This window comes from Gracilinanus agilis, chromosome 5, assembly GCF_016433145.1.
Source record: "Gracilinanus agilis isolate LMUSP501 chromosome 5, AgileGrace, whole genome shotgun sequence".
NCBI classification, from domain to species: Eukaryota; Metazoa; Chordata; class Mammalia; order Didelphimorphia; family Didelphidae; genus Gracilinanus; species Gracilinanus agilis.
This window is the reverse complement of record NC_058134.1, coordinates 291,558,210-291,580,683: the sequence shown is the minus strand read 5'-3', so window position 1 is coordinate 291,580,683 and position 22,474 is coordinate 291,558,210. Positions and strand designations below refer to the sequence as shown.

The following is a 22,474-nucleotide window of genomic DNA, read 5'->3' as shown; positions in this document are numbered from 1 at the left end:
TCACTCACCCATGTGGTAGTTCAAAAAGAAAGCTGTCCAAGGTCCTCAGCCAGAGCTCCTCCAGGGTCCAGTTCAAGGCAAAATAAGAGTGTCCCAGGAAGTTCTGGCCACTTTTAAAGACCATTCCTTTCATCACTTCCTGTGCCTTCCTTCCATTTTAAGTGTACCAATTACAGCTAAAGCTTTGTTTGGGACTGCCCAGGGGGCAGTCAATTCTGATTCGTCACCCACTTTCACGCACATGTGTTACAGACCTCCCCTACTCAAGTATAAGTGGGGTGTATTCGCTTCTGGTTATTAAATCTAAAAATGGGCAGGGTAGAGTTAATCCCATCTTCACACAGGTTTGGGGTGATGAAAATTTTTAAATTCTCTAGTATGGATTTTGTCCATGGAATTACAAATTGACAAATAAATGAATGAATGAATGGATGATAGAAAAATAGTATTTAAAAAATGTAATTGGAACATCTAAAAATTGAAATTTCCAACTTTTTTCCTTCTATATTATTTTATTTAATATATTTCCTAACATAATATAATATAATATAATATAATATAATATAATATAATATAATATAATATAATATAACATGACATAACATGACATAACATGACATAACATGACATAACATGACATAACATGACATAACATGACATAACATGATATAATATAACGTAACATGATATGGTATGATATAATATAAATAATATATTATTTTGTTGGAGACCTGGGAGACCTAATGTTTTACTAAAACATGTAATATATTAGTGACTTTGATCAAATAATATATTTTTAAAACTACTATGTTACCTTTCAGCATCTCCCATTTTCCTTTTAGGTCATTCCAACTAATGTTGCAGGTTCTCCAATTGGAGAGGTACCCTTTGTCCGATCAGGATTGCTTGGATTTGTTGGGCCAGTAAGTAATATTTTAGTGCTTGTGCTTTCTGTATGTTCAAGATGAAATTAATTATTCCAGTGGTTTGGTGGGATTATGAAACATAACTTACTAATTAAAGTAACTTCAATAGAAATAATAGTGTACCCAGTTCATTTGGCTCTGTAAAATTAAGATTATTCCATTTTCAGAGATATTTTTACACAGTTATACTTGCTAAATTCAGATTAATACAATTCACATTTGTAGGAAGGTGGTGGAAGAATTATCTCTGGCAATAAAGGAAGTACTACCATGATAAAATAGTTATCGTGCATTATAACATGGCCCCTTATGACCAGGGATTGAAGTATGTTTGAAAAACTCAGGAAAACTGGCCAGGAAGAGCAATGATTAATTTTTTTACAATTCAAATTCTGTAAGGATTATAGGTATATTACCTTACTTGGGGCTCTAATACAAATGAGATGCCTTGATTCTTTTCACCTGGATTGACCTGCACAATATACTTTTTTTTGTATGTGGCTTTATATTTGCCTTGACCCTACAAACTGGTCACTGCCCAATATATGAATGAATATCTATTAGTTTCTTTCTAAACTCAAGTAAGGATTTTGTCCTTTAAAAAAAAAATCCAAGAAATTAGACTCTACCTGAGAGAATTTGTTCTTCCTAGTATTGATGTTATATAATTGTATATCTTTCCTTCCAAAAAGTGTGTTACCTGAAGAATTTGGAACAAAAATAGGCTAACCTTTAGACTGGATCAGGAAAATAAGTTGTACAGCTGGCAAAAGTGGAAAATTAGATGAGATCACTCATTACTCTTGTATTTTTCAGATTTTAATTTAATATTCTACTTAGAAACAAATATGGGAATTCCTCCTATCTGGAGCAGGCATTTTTTAGTCAAGCAGATATAATGAGATAGACATATGTTCCCTTAAGTCAGATACCCATTGGCTGCTATGTTTTACTTTTCAGGGTAGCCTTGTATTTGTGGTTGGAAAAATGGACGGGTTGCAGATAGTTAGTGGCCGAAGACATAATGCTGATGACATTGTTGCAACTGGATTGGCAGTTGAATCAATAAAGACTGTCTATAGAGGCAGGTAAGTGGTAGAAAATTCAAATATGTTCAGAGCTTTATATAAGGGCAAAGAATACTTGCTAGAATGCTTGAACTGGGTTTTCTCTGAGAATAAAGTTGTCTTTGGACATAAAACTAAAAACTAGCTTTGAAAAATATATGTTTAAAGGTTTTGAATTTCATGTCCCTAAAGTAAGTCAGACTGAACATGTATTTATGTGTTTAATGAGCTAAGTGTGGGAGATACAAAAAAAGGCAAAAAACCATTCCTGCCTCCAGAGAATGGAATTCCACTCCTCTCTTTGCATGCCAATGGAGGAGACAACTTGCAATCACATACATATATACATATATGTACATATATATGGGATAAATTGGAAAAACTCTTAGAGAGAAGACCCTAGCTTGGAAGAGGACAAGGAAAGGTCTCTTGAAGAAGGTAGGATGTGAGGTGAGATGTGTGTCAGTGAAAAAAGGAGGATGATGGGAGACTGAAGGAAGGGAAGAAGGGAAGGAGGGTAGCTGGGTCCCCCCAGCCTCAGTAGGGAAATTAAACCGAATCCTTTAGAGGTGGGATTCGGAGCAGAACAAAATTAGGCTAAACTCTAGGGATTTTAACTGGGTTTATTTTAGGGTATAGAAAAGAAAGTTTTGGGAAAGCTAGGAGTTAGATCTTCAGCACCTATGTTGGGACCAAAGCTCTCTAGGGCAAAAGGCTCTCCAGAGAAAAAGGTGCTTCCCTGGGAAAATGGCTCTCTCCAGGGAAAAAAGGCTCTCTCCTCCTTTGCAGGAAAAAGGACTTCTTGAGAAAAAGGCTCTCTCTGGGAAAAAAAGGAGCCAAAACCCGTGCCTCCTCTCTTCTTTTATACTTTCTCAGACACCTCCCACAAAGGAAGTGGAATGTTTCTGAGGAAGCTGAGGTAGAGAGTCCTGGGAGATTAGTCTCCTGAGGGTTTAGAGCCATTTCAAAACACACAAATATAAAGGAAGTCAGGAGGTGGAAGTGAAGAATGGTCATTCCAGGCTCAGGAGACAGCAAACAAGAAGGGCAAGAGTCAGGAGACAGAGTGTGCAAAGTACAAAAGGGAGCAAGTATTGATCAATAATAGTCAATAAGCATTTATTAAGTGCCAATAGGTGCCAGGCATTGTAGCAAGCACTGAGGATACTAAAAAAAAAAAAAAAAAAAAGGCAAAAGATAGTCCCTGCCCCCAAGAGTCTAATGAGGGAAGGTAGCAACTAAAAAGAAGCTGAAACTCTGGGATGTGAGGAAGTCCTGTAGACAAGAAGGGAAATGATCCAAAGAGATGAGGACATCAGAGTTTATTTCAGTGAGGAGTTTCTGGAGATCACAAAATCCAGATGGGCAATCAGGTGATATATAATGACGTAAATTTCCCTGACAGATGTCCTTAAATAATGAAGGATAAGGAAAAGGGTCCCTCCAGCCTCTCTAGTCAGAGGGAGGGATGGAGGAGGGGCTAAGGGGCAGGGCCTGCTACGGAAGGAAGGGAAGTATCAAAAACTACAAATGTAGAAGGGGCCCACCTGTGAAGGAGATGAAGTTTGTTCTTTTCTTTCTTTAAAAACAACAACAGCAGCAGCAACAGAACCCTTACTTTCAGGCCTGTTAACAATTCTAGGACAGAAAGGCAAGGGCTAAGGCAAACAGACTTGAGTGACACACAGTTAGGAAGTGTTTGAGATCAGTTTTGAACCCAGGTCCTCTTGACTCCAGACCTAGCTCTCTTTATTGTACCAACTAGCTGCCCCGAGTTTTAAAAAAGAGAAATTTATATTTGATCCTGTAGGGAATGAGGATTCTCTCTTCCTCCAGCCCCACAGGTTTATTCATTTGGGCAGTGTGGTGAAAATGAATGGAGGAAGGTAGGAAGATAGGATGGATGGGAGAAAGGAGAAAGGAAGGTAGAGGAATGGAAAGGAAGGTAGTGGTCCTCGTCCTGGAAGGGGGATATTGACCAGAGCCCTCAAATGAATGATCAGAGAGCAACTTTAGGATTTGAATACCTAGGTTTTATTTTAATTAGAAAGGGAAAGGTCTAGGGAAAACTGGGAGGTAGGAAGAAAGGGAAAAAGGCACCAAGAGAGAGATCAGGGTCTCAGAGTAGAGGGTGCTGCTTCCAGGGTGGAGAAAGCTAGCCCACCTCCAGGGTCATAGAGAGCTACTTCCAGGGTCAAGAGAGCAGACCCTCCTGGATAGAGAGAAAGAAAAGGTGCCAAACTTTCCCTTTTATACTTTCCCTGACACCTCCCCCAAAGGAAGTGGGAGGTGTCAGGGATAGTTGTAGCAGAGAGAGTCCTGGGAGACATAGTCTTCTAGGGCTTACAATAATTTCAAATGACACATTCCCCCCTGTGATCCCCTGGGAGACCAATCTCCCCAATGGATCCTAACAAACAAATAAATTTACAATTACAATAAATAAAGGGTAAATACATCAATAAAAGGGGAGAAAAGTAACAATTTTTACAATATGAAGAAATCAAATGGTGCTTCTTTTACAAAAATATTCAGGGGGCAGTCCCCTTTTTTCACAACAAAATAGATACATACATAAAACAAATTCATTTAAACAAAACAGGTGAATTTAACAACAAAAATGAATTTTAAAACCAGACAAATGAATTTAACACCCCCCCCCCCAGTTCAAAATTTTTTCACATCCGGTTGCTCTCTTAGGCTCCTGGATCATTCTTTTTCCACGTGGTCTCTACAGGCATCTCCATTTCAGTTTCAGGAGGCAGTAAACTTCTTTTCTAAAGCAACCTAAATTCTCCATATGAAATTAAAAACACATTCCCCCCTGAGGAGGATAGAAAGAAACAATGAAATTACACAGGGAAAACATGGCTGAGGTGTGAGGCATATGAATCATTGCCAATCAAATTCATCAGAAAATTTAGCACAAAAACCAAATAAGTAGTGGATGAAAAATTTTAAACATCCAATCCAAAAATTTCATATGGAAAAAATTCTAAATAAGAAAAAAATAGAAAATCACACTAGGTCTTTGAATAATGTCCAATTAAAGTAATCCATGTCTGATATCATGCACTTACTCACTTAGCAGCCAGTACCACAGTCAACCCACTATAGTAAGAAAGTTAGGAAAAAGGACTAGATTTATATTTTTTGGTATGATATTACATCATTTCTTTTTTTCTTCTTTCGTCATTTCTTCTATGGAGCCAGAACAGCCAATTGTTAGGTACTTGACATATAAATTTTTACAAGGAGTGTGGTTTGAAAGGGTCCTACATCTTAACGTATGTTAAGCGTCGCAACCTCAATGTTCACACTAGGTTCAAGTCCTTTTTTTGGGGGGGGGGCATAAAAGTCTTAGCAATCTCATTTGGCATCATGCAGGTATGTGCTTCTTTGGCACTATATTGATGAAATCTCTACTCCTTTGTTGATCTCATTTCATTGAATCAGACATTTCATCAAATCAGACATATGTACTAAGTCCCATAATAGCAAAATTCCAATGGCAGTTTCAGTAGTCTAAGGCTTTTGGGCAGGCAGTTACAGTTAGAACAAATGGATATACTAAACCTACACTAATCTAATAATCAAAAACTCTTTCAATTTAGATAAATGACGTGCTTAGGACAAATACAAAAATTGCACATGTAATTATAAAAAATGTGCTAAAATTTCAAGACATATATATATCCTATAATCAGTGACAATGAGAGAAAAAAATATATGTATGTTGCAATTCATGTCACTTAAGGAGGGGTAGAATATAAAGGCTCTTACCTAAGAATTTTGATGCATTTCCTCTTAGCTTAGCCATGATCCACAGTGTGAGTGCAAATGAGGTAAAACAATGGAGTTATAAATGCAATAATACATTTAAGAAAATACAGAAGTTTCACAAAAAGCATGAAATGCAAATCAATTCAAATTCAAATCAAATCAATTCAATAGAGGTAATATATGTTCAAATCTTTCAAATATGCAAAATACAAGTCTTCCAAATTATCAAGTCTGCCAAATTATCAATACAAAGGCACATGTCAAATACTGGATGGCACAAATAAAGTTAAGGAGGTAGACAAGTCACTGTATTCAAAATTCTGTTTTTTCTTCTTTTGCTATTTTTAAAGGGAGACAAAACTGAAAAGGGTCAATAGCAACAAAACAACAAAAGCAATAGAGTTTAATAGAGTTTAAGAGGCACCTCCTTCTGCCCCACGTGGCACCCTGATTAGTACGTGGACAAGTTCCGCTTTGGAGATATTTTTGTAGGGTCAGTTGTTGTGGATTATCTGCCTGATTATCAGTCCTGAAATTGCTTTTCCTATGGTTATCAGTCATGAAATTGCAATTCCTATAATTATTGTTTCTGAAATTAGTATTGTTTCTGTAGCTGTTTTATTATTATTATTCCTAATTATCTATAACAAATTCCTGCAATTCATCATTAAGTGGCCCTTCTTGTTACAGAAATGGCAGGTCAGAGATTGGTAATTAGACTCTCGGGGAGGGACAAGTGGTATTGGTGTAGTATCATCACGTCCACTTTCCTGTTTTCTATTTTATTTTGTAATGATTTCAGTTCTTTTTGTATGGGAAAAATTATTGTTTTTTTAATGTATTATTATCAGTGCTGTCCTTGGTGCTGCCCTCCAATGGCAGAAAGGTAGCGCTGCAGTTTAGCAGAAAAAAGGGAGAGGGAGCTTACTCCATGCTCAGTGCTGGCCTCTAGTGGCCAAGGTAGTACTATAGCTCAGTAAGGAGAAGGGAGAGGGGAGCAGTGAAATGGACAAAAGCATGATGATGGCAGTCAGGCTGATAAGCAAGGTAAATGGGTTTTTTTAATGTTAGGGATTTTAGTATTCCCTTTTAAAAGGTAAAATCTCTCCAAAGGGAGAGATTGAAGCTAGTAGGGGGGTAGAGGGTAAAGAGGGATCTGGGTTTTCCCACCAGCAGACCTCTGGGGGAAGATCTTGCTTTCCTGCCACTGGCAGACCTCCTGCTGGGCCTTTTGCTGCTGGCTGGGTTTTTTTCTCTAGGGGACCAGGGTTTTTGCAGGCTGGTGAGGGCTTGGGGCTTATGTGATAGATTTGGATCCCCTGCCTAGGCACTAGGCACAGGAGCTGAGTAGGGGAAGAGTCCTTTTTTTTTCTCACTCTGCTGGAATCCCAGCGAGACCCCCTGTTGGGTTTTAGCCCGGCAGAGGTAAGGGGGATTAGGGTTTAGGCTCTTAGGCTGGGGGTAGGGGGGATTTAGATCTAGGAGCCCGGCAGGGGTTTAGTAGGGGAAGGGATTCCCTGCTGGGCTGGGTTTGGGCAGGAAAATTTTTTTCACTTACCCTTAGGTAGTAAGGCAGGCAGGATAGTTAGCACTCATGCAGGCAGGTTCAGGTCCTTCTGGGTTGCCATAAAATGTGTATGAAAGTGAAGGGAGGAAGGTAGGAAGATAGAATGGATGGGAGAAAGGAGAAAGGAAGGTAGAGGAAGGGAAAGGAAGGTAGCCCCAGCCCCGGCAGGGGGAAATTGACCAGAGCCCTCAAATGAATGATCAGAGAACAACTTTAGGATTTGAATACCTAGGTTTTATTTTAATTAGTAAGGGAAAGGTCTAGAGAAAACTAGGAGGTAGGAAGAAAGGGGGAAAAGGCACCGAGAGAGATCAGGGTCTCAGAGTAGAGAGTGCTGCTTCCAGGGTGGAGAAAGCTAGCCCACCTCAAGGGTCATAGAGAGCTACTTCCAGGGTCAAGAGAGCAGACCCTCCTGGGTAGAGAGAGAAAAGGCACCAAACTTTCTCTTTTATACTTTCCCTGATACCTCCCCCAAAGGACGTGGGAGGTGTCCAGGGGAAGTTGTAGCAGAGAGAGTCCTGGGAGATGTAGTTTTCTAGGGTTTACAATAATTTTAAATGACACAGCAGTGATATGGTCAGAATTAGCCTTTAGGAAGATCACTGGAACAACTGAGTTGAGCTCCAACTCTAGTGGAAAGGACATTGGAGAGGAAAAGCTATTGCAATAGCCTAACTAATTGAGCAGAGTAAGAAATTATAAATATGCACTAGGTTCATGTTTTTTTGAGGGGTGAAGGGAGGATTGTCTTTGATCTTGAGCAAAGATTTAGCCCTTTCACGGACTCTAGTTCTGTACCAGCAAGTATAGGTAGATGTCTGTACATGAAACTAAATGTGGCTTTTACCTCCTAAATGTCTAATAAACTTCTCTATTTGAAAGAATCTATCATTTTGTCTCTAACAATATTATCTCAACATAGGGGTTGATCTGAATTAATGTAAGTAACTCAATTTCTATTGAAAAAAAATCAATCAGATCTCTCTTTTCCTTTGCACAAGACTATATATTTGGACATTTGCAGTCTTTTTCACAACATACATTTATGGTTCAGAGCACCTTTGTAGCCTTTTCTCATGAGCATTAAGAATAATCAAGGAAATAAAATCAGCCCTTAGAGCATGTGCTTTTTCTCTCAATGTGATGCCCAGAGTGAAATGTGGAGCTAAGCTATTATAAGTGAAATAGGTAAGTAAACACTAGGGGTTAGTAGAGGAAAAAGGGGATGAAGGAGGAATGAAGGGGTAAAGTGAGTTAACTGCCTAACACACAATAACACACTGGGAAATCTTACCCACACCCACAAACACAGGACTTGGGGAATGAGTGGTGACAGTTGAGACCAACTGTCCTCCAGACCAACTCTGCCAGGCATTCCTATTAAACTGTAGTGGCCCTCTGGGTTGTGGAGAAGGAACAAAAGGACGTTATAAAACATAATTTAATGATGATAAAGAAAGGGAAGGCTTGTGGGAAAGGTTTTGACTAACCTAAGAAAGAGAGCCAAGCCAACTGTCAGTTCAGAATGGGGTTTGGCTAACTTCTCTCTTGCTATGGCACAGACAGACTGACTAGCTGGAAACAGAGGTGACTGCTAAAGGGCTTTTGGAGACAAGGGTATTCTCATACCACAGAAGATACTGGTCCTTTATGGCACAGGTACAGCGACACTTCTTGATCAGCCAGTAAATCCAAACTGAGGAGACAGACACACTATAACTGGTCCACCCAGTTACAGTGTCTTGTTCTCCTTCAGTCAAGGCACTTAGTTGATATTCCTCAACATCTTCAGAGTATCAGATATCAGATAGATGACAGGATCACAGCTCCCAAGCTCCTTCCTCCAGCCTTTGCAGTTCCAACCTACTCCTCTTCAAAAACCCTGCTGTAGCATTCTACTAGGAATGTCTATGTCAGCCAGCCAGCTCTCTGCCTTCTGCTGTCTATATATTTATATATCTGCCTTATCTACATGTCATACCTTATATTTGCCTGTATGATTTTATTTTTTCTAACCATACAACCTTTGGTTTAGTAGGCATGACTGCTTAGAACTTTGACTGTCAGGTTGCTAAAAGATGGGTTTTGTTTTTGTTTTTTTGATTTTTAAATCTTTAAGAATTATCCCTGATTTTGCTTGTAATATTATATTATTTGGGTGATTTTTCCCACCCCTGCATGTTCTGGGGACATATTATTGCACATTCATGGCTCTTTCTTTCTCCCTTTCTTCTTTTCTTTTTTTTCTGCCTGCCTGCCTTCCTCCCTCCCTCCCTCTCTTCCTTCCTTCTTTCCTTCCTTCCTTTTTCTTCCTTCCTTCCTTCCTTTCAAGTTCTTTTTTGAACTTTCTGAAGCAATTCATTTTACCATTCATTTATTAAGTACCTCTTATGTGCAAGATGCTATGTCATAAAGAGGTAGGAATAAAAAATGCAAATCTGAGACATTTCATTCTATGTCAGAAGTCTTGAGAGTTATCTTAGGGGAAGGAAGGATTCACACTTTAAAATTTAGTGCTTTAAAAACAATTGAGATAGGAAAGAACACTTTCAGGAAAGGTTTCACAGAGGAAATAGCGCCTAAGGTTGGATATTAGCTGTTATTATTGAAGAAAATAAAAGGATTCTGACAGGCAGAGATGAGAAGGAAATGCCCAAGGCTTCTATAAAGTCACAGAAGATGGCATGTTGAGTTCAGAAAAATATTAGTCCAGTTTATCTGGAACATAAACTGAAAAGGTTATAGGTAGGTGGGAGCTATAAAATACTAGATCAAGAAGAAACCCAAGTTTTATCCTATAGGTACTAGATTTTTGAGTATGGTAAAGACATCGTCATACTTGTCTACACCTTAGGAAAATTATTTTCACAGCAATGTGAAGGATGGATTGAAAAGGGAGGGCAGGGAGGTTTGGAGGAAAAATGCCCTAAGTTTTACAATAAGTCTAATGATGATAATATGAATGAAGGAGGGGTTAGTCTTAGGAAATATTTGGTGATGACATCTATTGTTTTCAGCAACTGATTGAATAGAGAAAGAGTTAGGGGGGGAAGAGTTTAAAATGACTTGGCTTTTGAACATGAATAACTAGGAAACAGGTTTTGGTTATGTTAAATTTGAGATATTTGGAAACAAGTTCATGGGAAAGATTTGGAAGTCAATAATCTGTATGTTGTCATTCAGTCATTTTAGTTGTTTAGTCATCCAACTCTTCATGACCCTGTAGACCATGCTGTCCATGGGGTTTTCTTGGCAAAGAAATTCAAGTGATTCACCATTTCCTTCTCCAGTGGATTGAGGCAGACAGAGGTTAAATGACTTGCCCAGGGTCACATAGCTAGTAAGTGTCTGAGGTTGGATGAACTCAGGTCTTTCTGACTCCAGGCCCAGCATTCTATCTACTGAACTACCTAGTTGCCTCCTTTAGTCTGCATGTAGGTAGCATTGAATTTATGCGAACAGAAGAGATTCCCCAAGAGATGAATTTCAGCCAGAGGAGAAAAGGCAGCTTAGTATAAAGCCTTCAAATATCTGCACACTTGGGGAATGGGAAGAAGATGAGCAAACCCAGGGAAGAAAAAGTTCAGCAGAGGAGGGTCTGACCAGCAGTATCAGTGCTGCCAAAAGACTGTAGAAGATGAGGATTGAGACAAGATCATTTGATTTTGACCACCTCTTCCTTCCTGATGCGTTTTGCTACTGCTCTATTGCATTACCCTCAACTCTTCTACCCTCCCCAACTTCAATGCAAATCAACAAGCATTAATTAAGAACACGTAAATATTCCAAATTGGGTAGTAAGGTGGCACAATGGATGGACACTAGGCCTAGAGTCAGGAAGACTCATCTTCCTGGCTTCAGATCCAACTTGAGACACTTAGTAGCTGTGTGAGCCTGGGCAAGTCATTTAACTGCTTGTCTTAATCCCCTGGAGGAGAAAAAGGCAAATAATTCCAGTATCTTTGCCAAGAAAACACCAAGCAGGGTCACAAAGAGACTGAAGTAACTGAACAACAAAAATGTTCCAGGTATTATTGTGCTAAGGAGTAGGGATACCTTTTGTCTTTACAGCAATGAAAGTGAAAGGCCTATATAGAGTATAGAGGCCAGAGCACTAATATTGGAGTCTGGTAAACCTTGCCCTTACTCCCTGTGTTCCGTTGGGCAAGACTACTGTCCTCATCTCTTCAAGGAGGCTGGATTAGGTTGCCTCCAAGGTCCCTTTTGGGATTCTGTAATCCTAAGAAATTGTCTGCCCTCAAAGAAAATTAAAACAAAATACATAACAAGTAGTTTCTGGAATACTCTGTGGCGCTTTAAGGTAGCATGGTAATCATGATTTGAGGATCAGACCCTGACTGAGAAGTGGAAGACCAGGAACTAGAGTAAAAACATATTGTTGGTGGTGAGTTCTTGGCCCTGCCTAACAGTCTTGGCAGTGGATGGTGAATCCTTGGGGTCTGGCTGATTGTGGAGAAACATATTTAATGTACTTATTCAAACCTCAGACAACTTTGTTCCAAAGCTGAGTCTAATGTTAAATAGATTAACTGAGAGAGAAGGAAAATAGTGGATAGGATATGATATTCAAAGGATAGCCTTTGAATAGGGATACTTTATCTTCTCCTGTGAGTTTTTCAATTATTACCTTAATGAAAATGACTTTTAAATCTATATCTCTAATCCCAAGCTCCTTGGAAATTGGCAAATAGCATCTTAACTGCTGAGCTCTGAATGGACATTGAAAGATACTTTTTTGCTTCATTTTTCTTGTTTAGGTTGTGTATGTTTTCTTTTACAACATGGCTAATATGGAAATTCATTTTGTATGACTTCCTATGTATAATCAAGGTATTATTTGACTTCTTAAGGGATGAGAGAGGGAGGAAGGGAGAATTTGGAACTCAAAATTTAAAAAATAAAGATAAAAATGTAATTGGGAATACTTAATAACAACAGTAACAAATATATATGTACATGCATATACATATATATGCATATATATACACACATATACATATGTATATACTGCAGTGGTGGTGGGTTTTGGGAATGGGACTAGATGCTTCAAATAGGGCCAGTATCAGAAGCTTAAACTGTTTTGAGAAGGCCAACAGAACTAGTGTCAGTAGGTTGAATGTGGGGTGACAGGCTAACAGACCCAAGCCAGGCAGAGGTAACAAACACAGATCAATATATAACAGGGATGTTTTGATTTATTATAACAAGGGGAGGTGGAAAAGGGAATTTGGAAAACTTAAACTAATATTTACTACCTAAACCTCCCACAAGATCTAATGATGTTCCCTCACAGGAAGCCTTCGCAGAAATTGAGCTACTCTGATCCTTACCTATTTGTCTAAAGACCCAGTCCCTAATATATATAAAACTACACTAACCCCAACCCCTCCCCCCCTTTGATGGTAATAGAGGTAGTGAGTTGGGGCAGTTAGGCAGGACAGGGCCCAAGAAGGGGTTCTGGATTCAGAAGGCCCCCAAACCTAATTCTTACAGACAGACGGTTCAGATGGTTCAGGATCACACCAGGAAGCTCAGTAAATGTATTAACCAGCCAGCAGGGAAGCAGGTAGATGGGAAAGACAAAGTAGGAAACAACCACAGGGAAATAGCCAGTCTCTTCAGGTCAAAACCCAGAGAGAAGACTTGGTCCCAAACCCAGGAACTATCTCTCCTCTTCCACTTCCACATTCTAGAACCTTTTCTCTGCATCTGCATCTCCTCTGCAGATCCTACTCATGTGCTCAAATCTTCTCCTTCCTTATAACAATACTAGAATAAAATTAATCTGCTTACTGGCTGCCCTGCCTCTAGAGTTCTCCCTTCTCTAGTATATCCTTTGCTTCACCACCATAGTAACCAGTTTAGTGTACAGACCTGGCCATGTGACTTCCCTGTTTAAATGTTGGTTTTCCATTGCCTATAAAACAGGGGCTTTTAACCTTTTTTCAGATCATAGACCCCCTTTGCCAGTTGGCTGAAGCATGTGGACCCCTTCTCAAAATAAAAGTTTTAAATAACTGAAGGAAAAAAATCAGATAAAAGATCAGAGAAAATAAAGGTGTAATTTTTTCCTATCCAAGATCACAAATCCCTTGGTTAAAAACCCCTGGTAGGGGATAGCTGGGTTGCTCAGTGGATTGAGAGCCAGGCCTAGAGACAGGAGGTCCTGGGTTCAAATTTGGCCTCAGACCCTTACTAGCTGTATGACCCTGGGCAAGTCACTTGACCCCCATTGCCTACCCTTACTACTCTTCTGCCTTGGAACCAATACATGGTATTGACTCCAAGATGGAAGATAAGGGCTTAAAAACAAAAACATAAAAATAAAAATAAAAATTAATTAAAAAAATTAAAAAACCCTGGTGTAAGATAATTTTTTTACCCTAGGATTGAAGGCTTTCTATGATCTGGTTCCAACTATACTACTTTGCTCTACTTTATATTCCAGGCACATTGCCTAGGCCCAGCTCCCACACTTTCTACAAACTGTTTCCCATTCACAGGATAGTTCCCTCACATTGCCATCCCCTCTGTAGCTTTCCCTGATTTCCTCATCTATAATGGTATCTTATCTCAGATATTTTATATTGCACTATTTAGGCCATATATTTATATGTTAATTGTGATTTGTGTTTCTTTTACCACCTCTGTTGTAATTTTCCCAAGGACTGTTCTGCTTCCTTCTTGTACCCTCATATCCTAATGTGGCACCCAATGGCTCCCAATACAGTAACCTACTTCAATTCAGTAGAGGTTGACTGTCTTAATGTGTTTATGCTCTCTCCCTCTCAGGATCGCTGTGTTCTCCGTGCCGGTGTTCTATGATGAGCGCATTGTAGTGGTGGCTGAGCAGCGGCCTGATGCTTCAGAAGAAGACAGCTTCCAGTGGATGAGCCGAGTGCTGCAGGTAAGCCTGTATTTCAGACTTGGGGCATTAGGACCAGTCAGTGTTCTTGTGAAAGAGAGAATAGTCATCACTTGGCCATGGTGAGGATGGGAGCTTTCTTCTCATCTGTAGAGTGGTTCCTCCACCTTGTTCTTTACAGCAGTCATCCCCATATGGTTGGGTATAAAGGTCAGGGGTAGACACCACTCATTCTGTTCACAGTAAATCACCAAAACTCTTCCACTTAGCTTCTTCATAGTCTTTGTACTCTTAAATTTTTGCATATCATTCATGTCTCTTTCTTATGAGTTTGGGACAAAACAGTTCAATTTCCTTGACTTGTTTTTCTACACATAAAACTGGTGATTATTATATTGCTACCTGTTGGACTTTGAACCAGAAGGTGACTGTTTATTGAATCAATACTAGGTGCCTAGAAATGTGTTGAGTTTTGAAGGGTTCAAGGAAAGAGACTGGTTTCCATCCCTTAAAAGCTGTAAACTAGTCTAGTTGTATGAAATCAAAAGTAGAACTAGATATTCTATAATCATGTAATCAAGCACACACTATCAAGAAAGAATATTCAGAGAAGGAATAGGTCATTGACCATCAGAGTTGTCTGAGAGTACTTCTTAGAGGAGGCAGTGTTTAAGCTATGCTTTAAAGGATGGGTAGGGTTTGGACAGAAAGAGAAAATATTAACAGTGTATCTGACAGGATGAAAGATGCATTGCCAGGGGCAGCTGGGTAGCTCAGTGGATTGAGAGCCAGACCTAGAGACAGGAGGTCCTGGGTTCAAATCTGACCTCAGACACTTCCCAGCTGTGTGACCCTGGGCAAGTCACTTGACCCCCATTGCCTACCCTTACCAGTCTTCTGCCTTGGAGCCAATACACAATATTGACTCCAAGATGGAAGGTCAGGGTTTTTAAAAAAAAAAAAGAAAGAAAGAAAGAAAGAAAAAAAGAAAAAAAAAAGAACGATGCATTGCCTAATAAACTTGGTGAAAACTTGCGTTGATTCTTTGCCCTCTCTCTACCTCCCATTCTCTAGAGTTACCTAGTTATAAACGTTGGCTTCTTTATGATTTGTCCTATAGTTGATATCCATATGTCAAGTCTGTGGCTTTCTTCTACCTCATTCTCCCAAAACATTTAGATTTGAAAGAACTTTACTTAGCATTTAGAAAAAACACACTTGAAAAAGACTCTCACTTGGTGAAACCAAAATATGACCCTTTTACCTAAATCATTTCAGAATTAGGAAGCTGGTGGAAGGAAGTTCAAAGGTCATCTTGTCCATCCCATAACCTTATCAAATATCATGGACAGGTGGCCTGCTAGTTTTCACTTGAAAACCTATTCTGTAGTTTTCAGCCCATCCTTCCTGAAATAGTCAGTTCTACCTTTGGGCAGCTCTGGTTATTAGCAAGACCATCATATGTCCATCTTCTCTTCTCCTTCTTCTCTGACCCCATCAAGCTAAAACATTGACTTTACCATAAACATAGCAAAATGAAAAACTCAGAATAATAATTAAATCTTTTTTTTACTGCGTCATGTGGATGATCATCATTGTTTTCCCAATGCTTGTTGCTGAACAGAGAGCAGAGCCAGTGTTTAACGTTAAAGGCCATTGTCTCAGTCATGATACTAAAAATGCAGGACAAAAAGCATTTTTTACCTTGAACACAATAGAGTGTAAATAAATGGTTTTGAATAGAATAATTCCATCCTTTGCTGATGGGTTTATATAGATTTATTTCTTTTGGAAGAAGTGTTAGCTTTTACCTTAAGTACCTTGCTTTGTGTTTTTTCTGTACATAATAAAATGATCACATAGTATATCTCCTGATAGTGTATAAGCTTCTGAGAGATTTTTCTTTTTTTGGCCTTTTTATCCCTAGTGCCTATGATATCTGGTGCATAGTGAGTCTTTCTTAAAATGCCTATTGGTTTTTTTTTTGTTGTTTTTTTTTTTTTAGGGCTAGGAAATGGGGGTCAAGTGACTTGCCCAGAATCACACAGCTGGGAATGTCTGAGGTCAGATTTGAACCTAGGACCTCTCATCTCTAGGCTTGGCAGTCAATCCACTGAGCTACCCAGCTGCCCCCCCCCTTTTTTTTCTATTGATTTTTAAATCCATGTTTTTCATAATAAGAGGGTTACAGTACCCCCTGTGAATAGCAACATACAAGTGGGTCTTCTCTATAGCTTTGGTTAGGGTACACAAATGCCTTGGCTCTTCCTTATCCCAGCTGGTCTCATGTTTCAGAGCTTTCCAGTGACAGTAATGACTTGAGGTGGAATGGGTGAGGGATAACACTAAGTGTCTACTATGTGCAAGTCACTGGAAATTCAAAAATAAAAATGAACCTCCCCTCAGGAAGCATGCATGTACTTGGAGACTCGGATCAATAAAGGCAAGGCAATGTGAGGAGGGAGCAGAGAACTTTTATAGGTAGGATATTCAAGGAAATTTTTGACTGTGGAGAAATAATCATTAGTTTTTGGTCGTGAGAACTATCAGCCATGAGAACTATATATAAACATATTCTATAACTATATATATTTATACCTAAATTTATATATATATTTATACCTAAATTTATATATATTTATACCTAAATCAGCATCTTCTAATCAAAGGTCACTAAAAGGTGACAAAGCCAGAAATTGTACTTCCATTTGGAAGATCCCAAACAATTCGTGCTTGATGGCATTCTGTTGACCCTCAAATACCAGAATCTGAAGGATTTTTCAATCCCTTCCCTTGTACAGCCTTTGTTTCTAAGTAATAAATAGGCATTTCAAGCTCACTCTTCTGTTTTCCTATTACTTTAATAAATAATAATAATTAAGAATGAGAAAAGAACAGTAGCCCTATTATAAGGTGAATCTTGCTTCTACTTGCTAACCGATTCTCCTTTAAGATCCTTATCCTTAAACTTAGCATATGCGATAGTTACAGCAAAACTTTTTGCTAAAATTTAGCCAAACTGGAAAATGATATTTCTGCATCATGCCAAATGAAGGACCCAAACAGCTTGGTGTCCAGTTTTTGGATAGCAGTTCTTCCACCAATTCATAGTAACTTTCTTAGCAAATTAACAGCCATCTGGGTGCCCATTTAGAATGCTTTCTCACTCTGTATAGGTTAGTGTCTTGATATGTATATAGCTGCTGCTATCCACCCGACCTGGATTCCTTTCTTCCTCCCCTCGCCCCAAATACTGATTTACAGGACCTTAATGGAAAGAGCTAACTATCTCTATACATTCCCATATGAATTCCCTGATGCTAAGCCAAAAATATAATAGGAGGAAAGGAAGAGGTTCAGGGCAGTGAATAATAGAATCAAATATATTAGGAGAATCTGATCTTGAATATAATAAAGTTAAGTAATTAATTAACAATTTTTCTTTATGTTTGTCTAGGCAATTGACAGTATTCATCAAGTGGGGGTATATTGTCTTGCTCTAGTTCCAGCTAATACTTTGCCAAAAACTCCGCTTGGAGGAATCCATATATCTCAGACAAAGCAGCACTTTCTGGAGGGATCTCTGCATCCTTGTAACATTCTTATGTGCCCACATACATGCGTCACCAATTTGCCAAAACCTCGGCAAAAACAACCAGGTAATGTGTCAACTCTTGTAACTTAGTCAGAAAAAGGTGATTCAGGTCTATTTCAGCTGCTGTGATTTAGATCCTCTTCATTTCACTTTGGTTGGAGTGACAAGACTTATGCAAAAGCCATAGCACAGCAACAAGAATTAAGACTGGGCATAAGCTGTTTCTTGGAGTTTGTCATCTCTGTCTCCTACCTTCCTCTCAGTGGTGACTCCTCTTAAGTCACTGTGGGAGCTGAGAGCAGTGTTGTAGCTGATGCAGTGACCAGATACTTACATCTAGAACTGAGGGGGAAAAACCCCAAGCAGGGCAGTTTTGAGGTAAAGAACTGGCCACTGGGAAATCTTTCTCCCTGGGGTTATTGTTCCCCACTTTTCGTATTCAAGGACATGGTTTTAAACCAATTACAAATCAGGGTGGGGGACATAATACCTAACAAAAATTGTCTATATCTAGACTCAGAAGGAACTTAGGTCACCATAAAGCTTTAGGAAGAAGCTAATAGACTCAGTGAAAACCAAGCATGCTTAATTTAAGTTTAATTTTAGGGAAAACCTAGATTAAGAGATAAGGGAATTCCTAATTCATTGAACCTGACATTCTAACTTAGTAATCATTAGAATTTGAATTATATCCTACATGGGATCATGTATCTGGAGCTGGAAGGAACTTTCAAGGTCATCTTGAATTTAGTCCAGAGCCAACTTATCTTTTTTGGGTCATTTTATAAAATAAAAGGGTAGATAGAGATAGATGAAGATAGAGAGGGTTTGACTGGATACTACAGGTATAAGACAGGAGTTCTTGCAAGGTTGAACCAAACAAGTCACAAATCCCAATAGACCAGGGTCCACTGATCTCAGGTCCAAGGAAAGTGAAAGGAACCAAAAGCCAAGGCTGCCAGGGTATTTATACCCCCCCCCCCCCCCCCGGCCAACCGCTTTCTCCCCTGTCTTCATGGCCTCTGGAAACATTCTGATGTCCAAAGGTCCTCACCTGTCAATCAACAGTGAGACTCTCTGCTCCCAGAGTTTCAGTATAACAGTCACAGATTCCTATTCTCAGAATAATGTTTTGTTTTAATTCAAGGAAATGCCAAGTTTCTGTTAGAGATGAGTGAAAATAAAGTTGTGATTTTTGTTCCCTAATTTCCAAGTTCACAGGCCCTCCGAAAGCTGTCTGTGGAGCCCAAGTTAAGAACCCCTAGTCTAGGCCAATCCCTTCATTTTACGGATGAGGAAACAGAGACTCATAAAAGTTGAGTGACTTGTCCCAGAAACGGGAAGAGTAGAGTTGGGATTCAAACTCATGTGATGTTGAAAAAGGAAGGAAGGGAATAGAAGGTAGGGAATAGGAAGGAAGGTAGCCGGGGTAGCTCCCAGCCCCAGTGGAAAATTGACCCGAGCCCTTCGGAGCTCAGTAAAATCAGGCTATATTTTAGGGGTAGAATAAGCTGGGTTTATTTATTAGGTTAGGAAAGGGAAAAGGTCTGGGGAAGCTAGGAGGTAGATCACCAAGGCTCTCCAGGGAAAAGGGCTCTCCTTGGTCTGGGGAAAAGGTGCTTCTCCAAAAAAGGTGCCAAACACTGGCTCCTCTCTCTCTTTTTCAGACACCTTCCACAAAGAAAGTGGAATGTGTCTGAGGAAATTGTGGTAGGGAGTCCTGGGAGACAGCCGTTTCAAACTGCACACTCAGGTAGTAGAATTTCACATTTAGCAGTCTTTCTCCTTTCTGCCTCCATAGCACCAAATTTTATTGATAAGTTATTTTCATTGAGAACTTGGGTATTTTTTATTTGCTGTTATTAGCATGAAAGACCCTGTATTTGTACATGCCTGAGATATAGTTATATAGTAGAGCAAAAAAGCCCTTGAAACATCATCTAGATCAGTGGTTCCCAAACTTTTTTGGCCTACAGCCCCCTTTCCATAAAAAAATATTATTTAGCCTCCTGGAAATAAATTTTTTAAAATTTTAATAGCAATTAATAGGAAAGATAAATGCACCTGTGGCCATCACCGCTCCCCCTGGATCCCTGCAGCACCCACTTTGGGAATCACTGATCTAGATTAACCCCTTCATTTAATCATGAGGGAACTGTGATGAAGAAAGCTGAAGAAACTAGCTCAGGGTCTCAGAATTTAAAATCAGATCCTTAGACTCACAAGCCTAATTCTCTTGTCACCACACTATATTTCCTCTCTGCCCAGAAATGGTTTTTCAGAGTAAAATATTTCAAAAATAAACCGTCCCCTTTTCCTTCAATGACAACTGCTTGAATTTGTAGGCAGATAGTAGTATTTAATTATGATAAAAATAGTAAAATATTTTGCTAAAAAGTGATTTCAAAGTACAACAGTAAATTATTGAAAGCTCTTTCCACTACCTCAGTCTTTCTGGTAAGCATGACAGAGTTATTTGTCTGATAGAGATATTAATAAAAAGTAGATTCTTCTTTCTGGTAATATTAACTATAGTTATCCAGTGAGTGAAGATTTTTATCCCAATTAGATACCTACTTGCATTTTTAATTATCAACATTTACTGAGTACTATTGTCTACCCAGCTAGGAGGTAAAAGATAGTTACCAGCTACTCTAGGTAATATATATAGTAAATGATGAAGACACTATTCCTGTATTTAGGAAGAAAGGCCAGATGAGCCTACATCCTGCCAATTGAAAGATTGTGTGTGTGTGTGTGTGTGTGTGTGTGTGTGTGTGTAGCCAATCACATTTTTTTTTTAAACCCTTACCTTCAGTCTTAGAGTCAATACTGTGTATTGGTTCCAAGGCAGAAGAGTGGTAAGGGTAGGCAATGGGGGTCAAGTGACTTGCCCAGGGTCACACAGCTGGGAAGTGTCTGAGGCCAGATTTGAACCTAGGACCTCCTGTCTCTAGGCCTGGCTCTCAATCCACTGAGCTACCCAGCTGCCCCCCGCCAATCACATTTTTAAATAATGTCAAGAGCTTAAAAAGCACTATCCTGCTTGAGTATATGCCCACAATTGAATATACACCAAATTGCATTGAAGTTGAGATGGCAAATACCTTTTAAATGGATTCTATTTATGGGAAGCTGTCGCCATATTCTCCTGAATGCTCAAAGGAACAATACTTTGAGTCTTGTATTGAATCTGCCTCACTCCTTTCTTAAGCCTCTGTTTATGTGCCTTTCAAATTACTTAATCCTAAAACAGTATGCCAGGATCTCAGGACAAAGTGGATGAAGTGATTAGTAGAGATGAAGGAGTTTGTAAGCCGTGCCAGGGACAGCTGATGACAGTATAGTACAAGATACCGTCAGAGACTCAGAATGTATACTAGTGAAGATGGACACAAGTGACAGCTGGGTGAGGACATGGAGATAACACTGTGGCCAGATTCTCGTTTGGCAGGAACAAATGGCTGAAGGAGTTATGCAGAGCTGGTGTGAATAATGAGGCATAAATTCAATACTAGGAGGTAGGGGAGTTCCTGCTGCTGCTGTCACCTCCCAAGAAATGTACCATGTACATATATGCCAATGCGTGCTTAACCTACCATAACATAACCACCTTGGTCTGCATTGCTCAATTCAGATTTCATCTAGTAAGGTTTTATGTCCAAGGAGACTGGCAGGTCCCCTCGGAGACAGGAGAAACCTGGCTTGGAAAATCTACCCTTGTACCAATGTGAGCAAGTTACTTACTAAGCCTCTCTGAAGTCTGTCCTTCTTCCCTCTGTAAAATGAGGATAACCTAGGCCCAGGAGAGTTTTAAAAATAAAACAAGATTATATATATAAAATACTCTGTAAACTGTACAGTGTTGTTTAAATACCTGTTGTTTTCATTATTCTTTCTAAAAGATTCTCCCTCTGAACCTGCCTCTCTAGGTTTAGTATCCTTAGAATTTTGTATTGTGATTAATGCAGATTAAATAATGCTGGATGTGAACCAGTTTGGGTATATATGCTTTTCAGAGAGGTACCATTTGAGGTGAATTCCAGCCTTTTCTTACAGTTGTAGGTCCTGCCTCTGTGATGGTTGGGAACCTGGTTGCTGGAAAACGAATTGCACAAGCTTCAGGGAGGGACCTTGGGCAAATTGAAGAGAATGATTTGGTGAGAAAGGTAAGTATTCTTAGATACAGCTTTGTAGTAGACAGATATGATGGAATTTGCATCTATAAAACAGGAGATGGCTTAGGAGACTCCAGTTAATAACCGTTTTCTCTTTTATGTGATTATAGCACCAATTTCTGGCAGAGGTATTACAGTGGAGAGCCCAAGCCACGCCTGACCATATACTTTTCCTCCTGCTAAATGCTAAGGTACCAGGAATAAAATAATTCCATTGAATACTTTGCTGTTATTCTGGGCACCTTTGATAAGACTATCATTCTTTCAATAAAATGTCCTCTATTTAAACGCTTAAATAAGTAATCTGCTTTTTTTCTTATAGCAAATAAAGTTGATTTTCAAAATGATTAGAGGATTAAAATTTTTTTTTTGCCACTATAATTTACTGTACCATATGTTTTTAGACTATAGCCAGTTCTTGTGGTTGTTAACTGAAGTTTGCTGTAGCACAAATAATCCAAAACTTTTTTAT

At 39.1% G+C, this 22,474-nt stretch overlaps 1 protein-coding gene across 1 annotated transcript in view; it reads left to right on the top strand.

Moving 5' to 3' along the window:
• Window positions 1-22,474, top strand: part of DIP2B (disco interacting protein 2 homolog B) — a 241,974-nt gene that overhangs the window by 189,890 nt on the left and 29,610 nt on the right. The window contains exons 19-24 of the mRNA XM_044679259.1: window positions 843-923; window positions 1,887-2,014; window positions 14,157-14,271; window positions 17,687-17,888; window positions 21,884-21,993; window positions 22,113-22,193. Coding sequence (XP_044535194.1) covers window positions 843-923; window positions 1,887-2,014; window positions 14,157-14,271; window positions 17,687-17,888; window positions 21,884-21,993; window positions 22,113-22,193 — 717 coding nt within the window. The remainder of the gene's footprint in view (window positions 1-842; window positions 924-1,886; window positions 2,015-14,156; window positions 14,272-17,686; window positions 17,889-21,883; window positions 21,994-22,112; window positions 22,194-22,474) is intronic.